This window comes from Candoia aspera, chromosome 1 (genome assembly GCF_035149785.1).
Source record: "Candoia aspera isolate rCanAsp1 chromosome 1, rCanAsp1.hap2, whole genome shotgun sequence".
Lineage (NCBI taxonomy): Eukaryota > Metazoa > Chordata > Lepidosauria > Squamata > Boidae > Candoia > Candoia aspera.
In genome coordinates, this window is record NC_086153.1 from 117529568 (window position 1) to 117535567 (window position 6000).

The 6000-nt window shown below is 37.5% G+C and overlaps 1 protein-coding gene across 1 annotated transcript in view; it reads left to right on the forward strand.

Moving 5' to 3' along the window:
- Positions 1-5073, forward strand: part of CEP162 (centrosomal protein 162) — a 49835-nt gene extending 44762 nt beyond the window's left edge. The window contains exons 26-28 of the mRNA XM_063297563.1: positions 339-437; positions 3171-3305; positions 4675-5073. Of these exons, the coding sequence (XP_063153633.1) occupies positions 339-437; positions 3171-3305; positions 4675-4884 (444 nt within the window). The 3' untranslated portion in view covers positions 4885-5073. The remainder of the gene's footprint in view (positions 1-338; positions 438-3170; positions 3306-4674) is intronic.
- Positions 5074-6000: the final 927 nt, after the last annotated feature.

The window sequence follows — 6000 nt, forward strand, 5'->3', positions numbered from 1 at the left end:
TCTGTTTCTGCTTCTGTTTTCTTTCTTTATTTCTTATGCACTGTTTCTTATTTTCTTTGTTTCTTTTCTAATATTTGTATTGTTTTTATCTTGTTAAAACTTTTTTCAATAAAAATTATATTTAAAAAAAAGGAATACTCAGTTGAAACAATTCTTTGTATGTTATATGCTTTTTAACTAGAACAGCTAAGGCAACGCAATTCGCTTTTGTTCAAATTCTGGTTATTAAAGTGGAAGAGCCACACATCATCATCATCTTTTTGATAAGATTTAAGAAATATGTCATGTTGGAAACTGAGAATAATCTGATCATTGAGAATATTTATGTCTTCCCATAGATCCTTATTAAGTACCTTCAGCAGCAAGTTCATGAACTGCAAAAGGAGGAGGGAGCCCGTGCAGTTTCACAAAAGAGGGAGGCCATTCTTCAGAAAGAGGTAAATTGAAATCTAAAATGTTTTAAAATTATTACAGCAGTTTGATTCTAGAAACACTCTGTGAATTGTTGCATTTTATACAATAGGTTATGATTGCATTTTATCATGATTGTGATGCCTACATTCTGACTTTTACCCACCTGTTCTTGCCTTCAGCATTTGTGCCAGAATAACTTTAAACCAGAATCTCCCATTTCATCTGAAAGAGTGTCACTGGGTTGTTACATTGAAATAACTCAAACTAGAGTGAGGGTTGCTTATTTGTTATCTTCAGTGAATGCCAGTAACATCAGATGAAAGATGATGATGATGATGATGATGATGATGATGATAGATAGATAGATAGATAGATAGATAGATAGATGATAGATAGATAGATGATAGATAACTTTTCATTTTAAAAATAACTAGATTTGAAACAGAATTTCTTGAAAAGAAAAGGATTGAAGTTTTGTGACACTGCTCTTGTTAAGAATTTCTTATCATTTAAAAAGAAATGTGTTGTTTATTCGTTCATTCGCTTCTGACTCTTCGTGACTTCATGGACCAGCCCACGCCAGAGCTTCCTGTCGGTCGTCAACACCCCCAGCTCCCCCAGGGACGAGTCCGTCACCTCTAAAATATCATCTGTCCATCTTGCCCTTGGTCGGCCCCTCTTCCTTTTGCCTTCCACTTTCCCTAGCATCAGCATCTTCTCCAGGGTGTCCTGTCTTCTCATTATGTGGCCAAAGTATTTCAGTTTTGCCTTTAACGTCATTCCCTCAAGTGAGCGGTCTGGCTTTATTTCCTGGAGGATGGACTGGTTTGATCTTCTGGCAGTCCAAGGAAGTCTCAGAATTTTCCTCCAACACCACAGTTCAAAAGCATCGATCTTCCTTCTCTCAGCCTTCCTTATGGTCCAGCTCTCACAGCCATATGTTACCACGGGGAATACCATTGCTTTAACTATGCAGACCTTTGTTGTCAGTGTGATGTCTCTGCTCTTAACTATTTTATTGAGATTTGTCATTGCTCTTCTCCCAAGGATTAAACATCTTCTGATTTCCTGACTGCAGTCAGCATCTGCAGTAATCTTTGCACCTAAAAATACAAAGTCTTTCACTGCTTCTACGTTTTCTCCCTCTATTTGCCAGTTATCAATCAAGTTGGTTGCCATAATCTTGGTTTTTTTGAGGTTTAGCTGCAAGCCAGCTTTTGCACTTTCTTCTTTCACCTTAGTCATGAGGCTCCTCAGTTCCTCTTCGCTTTCAGCCATCAAAGTGGTATCATCTGCATATCTGAGATTGTTAATGTTTCTTCCAGCGATTTTAACTCCAGCCTTGGATTCCTCAAGCCCAGCATGTCGCATGATGTGTTCTGTGTACAAGTTGAATAGGTAGGGTGAGAGTATACCGCCCTGCCGTACTCCTTTCCCAATCTTAAACCAGTCTGTTGTTCTGTGGTCTGTTCTTACCGTTGCTACTTGGTCGTTATACAGATTCCTCAGGAGGCAGACAAGATGACATAAAAAGAATACTTTTAAAATATTTCATGACAGGCAAAAAAGTAATCAAGACTCATCTACTTTGCTAATTTATGATATAATTCCTAGGAAAGTACCACTTTAGTCACATATAGGAAATACATGATTGATTGTCCTTTAAAAAAAAACGGAACACAGCACAGAAAGCTGTATTAGGAATAATGGGGTTTTTTTCTGTATGCATTGAGTGTTTATTTTGAGAGATTTTCTCTGTCTCTTTGTCAAACATTCAGCCTGCCCCATGTTGTCTGGAACAATCCTTAGGAATTATGTATCTTAGCCCATGTCAATCCCAGGAATGTCGTACCATCAGATAAGTTGCAATCTCATGCATACTTAACTGACTGCAAGCCCTATTGAAAACAGTGAGACTTATTTCTAAATATGCATCTATAAAATTGCAATACTTATATGTGAATGTGTAGATACTTCTTAGAACTGTAGGAAATGATTAATAATTATAAATTATAGTACACACTTTTAAGTACTTTAAAGGAAAAACGGTGCAAACACCGTAAGATTCAAATAGAAATAGAAATAATATGCATTATGAATTTTTGTTGAGAAACTAAATTCTTGCCAAAAATACAGGTAGTCCTCATTGAACAACCATTCGTTCAGCGACCGTTGAAAGTCATGATGGCGCTTAACAAGGGGGACTTATGACCGGTCCTCATAGTTGCAACGGTCGCAGCATCCCCATGGTCACGTGATCACGATTCAGGCACTTGGCAACTGGCTCTCAATTATAACATTGCAGCATCCCGCAGTCACATGATCACCATTTGCAACCTTCACTGCCAGCTTCTGACAAGCAAAGTCAAGTCACAAATGGCAGTCACGTGACCTCAGGACACTGTGACCATGCAGGATTTGCCTAACAATGGCAACTGGGACTGCCACAACTACTGTGGTAAGTTGGAGCAGTCATGTGACATTTTGCTTTACGACTGTGTCGTTTAGCAATGGAGTTGTTGGTCCCAATTACCATTGTTAAGTGAGGACTATCTATATGTATCTTGGGTAAGTACAGTAATGCCCAGTGATGCTGATACATAGAAGAACACACAAAAGACTATAAATGTTGCATCCTTTACTCTGCCAGAAATAGATCATGCTTTTATATGGTTGATGCATGTTTGTAGAAGTTAAATAATCAAATTAATACTGCTTAATCAAATGCTGGATCATTTCATAAATTGCCCTTTCAGATGGCAAAGTTGTTGGAAGAGCTCAAAGAAGCTAGAGAGCATCAGAGTCCTGAGATGAAACGCTTTTTGTGTCTGGAACGAAAAATAAAACAACTGGAAACCAGTTATGAACAGAGAGAGCAAGAACTTCAGCAGGTAAGTAAACAAGGAATTCTTAATGTTAAAATGTAAATATTTTGAATTTTTAGAGGCTTTTCAGAATCACAGTAAATATTTTCTGTCTTCAGGATTCTAACCTGTTGTGAAAGCATGCAGATATCATTAATTTGTACATTGAAAAGTCATAATAAATATTACGGGTTTAAGGTTATATCCAATAATCTCCTCTTACTGGTAGAATTCCTTCCATCAATGCAGTGAAAAGGGGTTCTTCCCACTTCCATTCTCCATCTCCCAGATAATCTCTAAATCTGCTTTGGAGAATTTGGGGAACCTCCAGGGCAGCCTTGGGGGAAAAATCAAGGGAAAATCCTGTTACACAAATTGAAGTTTATCAGTACTCCCATGGAACATAAAGAAAGACTAGTTTCATTCCATTTTTCTTCAGTGTCTGTAGTCTACTTCCAGATGGTAAAAAACAGTCAGATGGTTATTTAAAAATGCAGCTTGAATGGATAATGCTGCAAGTCTCTTCTGATTCTGTGATTTAATATCAGTGTTAAAATATTCAGTTATGGATTGCCTGCAGCACAGGATTCTGAAACAGAAAGTGCAAATGACCAAATTGTTCCCAAGCTCCTGAGATTCAACACCTTCCCTTGCAGTAGGGTGGACTGAGGCTTCAAAAAGGTGTTTTCTTAATTCTGTCCTACCTCCTCCTCAGTCACTAGAGTGAGGGTCTAGACAAGAAAGGATTAATGCCTTTCCAGGTGAGAAGTCAGAACCCAGGAAAGAAAGCCCTCCTTCCACCCACCTGCTCCCTGCCAGTGTTGGCTCTGCCTTCTAGAGAACAACAGTCTTCTGTCAGTTCCAGCTCCTGCAAAGAAATGAATTGTAGAAACTGTCACAAATTTGTCAATGCACTTCTTTCCCCTTCCAATTTCAGCAAGTTCACTTCACAATTTAGAGTTTAGAATTAAGGGTTTTTAATCAGTTCAGAGACTGCATTTCATACAGTTTTTACAGGAAGAAGCCTACATCAGAATTGCTTCTCAAGGCCATTTCACATGTTGCCAGGTGGCCATTCTTCTAGAATCAGCGGGCCATCCCATGTTCCTCACTTTTAAAAGATACTGGTGGATAATACCCTTCAGCACCCATGAACTGAACTTATTACAAGCCCCAGGAAGTTTCCTGTAGAGAAGTGTATGAATAACCTAACCTCAGAGGTTACCTTAAGCCCCATGGACTGGTACTGCTAGTTTATCTGAGGTATCTCCCTTAGTGCGGGAATTTTCTAAAATAAATATTTAGCGTTATTTCTGTAAATGCTCTGATAATAAAATAGACTTGGAAATACTGATGAGCATGTGTTTTGAAATTAGAAAATTCTTATACTGTACAGGTAATACAACAAACACGATATAATGCAGAAGTTGAACAGATTCAGGAAACGGAGAAATGGAGGAAACTTGCTCTGTTGAAGAATCAAGAACTGGAGAAATTTCGCATTGAACTAGATTCAATGTTAGATGTTCTACGGCAGTTGCAGAAACAAGGTGTTGTTATACCAGCAGGTAGCTCAAATATGCCAGAAAACTACTGGAAGATTTGAACATCTGAGATAATCAGAGACTGAGAGCTCTAATAAAAATAGAGGTAAATTGAAATTCTGTAAAGGTTGCTGGTTAGTGTTTTTGATTATGTCAATTTCTGCTGTATAAATGGAATTAAATCAAGAATTTAAACCTGATTTCTTTTATCCTTTAAAATTCATATTTTAAAATAAATATATTTTACTAGATGTATATAGAAAATTTTTGTAAACGTTGCCAGTTTTTTAACCTTACAAGATTGCTAGGAAACTTGGATGATACAGGCAGGTTTGTTCAGCAATTGGACATGAGGCACTGGTAGCCATAGGGACAGAACATAATGGTTATTTTCACAAGTCTTGCTTCTTTATTTTAGTCAGCAAAAAGGATAGTTATTTCTAACAACTGCAGTAAAATCTGTGAGGCATCATTTTTATGTGTGAAAATATGAGGTAAAACAAAACTACTCCGTTTTGTAATCTCTTATTGGATTCTTGTCCCATGAAGTGGTGCTAAATGCCTGATATCAAAGCTGGGGTAGCTGGTTGTAGCCTCACCTAATCCCCAATTAGAGCATAAGCCACTTAATGATGGCATTCTGACTGGACACAGGGGAATACAGAATAATAATCTCTTCCCTTTTTAATTGCATGACGCAGAACTTTATGGTCAAAGGCCAATTACCTAAAACTACATAACTTATTACAGCTTATTCAAGGTAGAAACAATCGTTGCAATCAAATAAAGTCTACTGAATAGGGCTAAACAGTTTTTAGATTAGTGTCATATAATGTCAAATAATATTGAAGTGTCATATAAAGGTACTGTTTATTGCATTCAGCAATGAATAGTTAGCATAAGAATAATTCATTGGATTTTAGATTGGATTTGGATGGACAGATGGATGAATTGGATTGGATTGGATTTAAAAACTGCTGTATTGGCTATGTTGTTCAATAACAAAACATCAACTTTCTTTTTACTTGCTCTCCTGACAGACTGATTTTCCCTTCGCAGTTCTTTCCCACTTTGATTATGGTACCTCCATATGCTGGTATTTCATAGCTCTCTCCTTAGTTTAATGACAGCATTTTCTGTCTCAGCTGCCAGTTGGCTTTCCTTCAAATGAGAAAGCC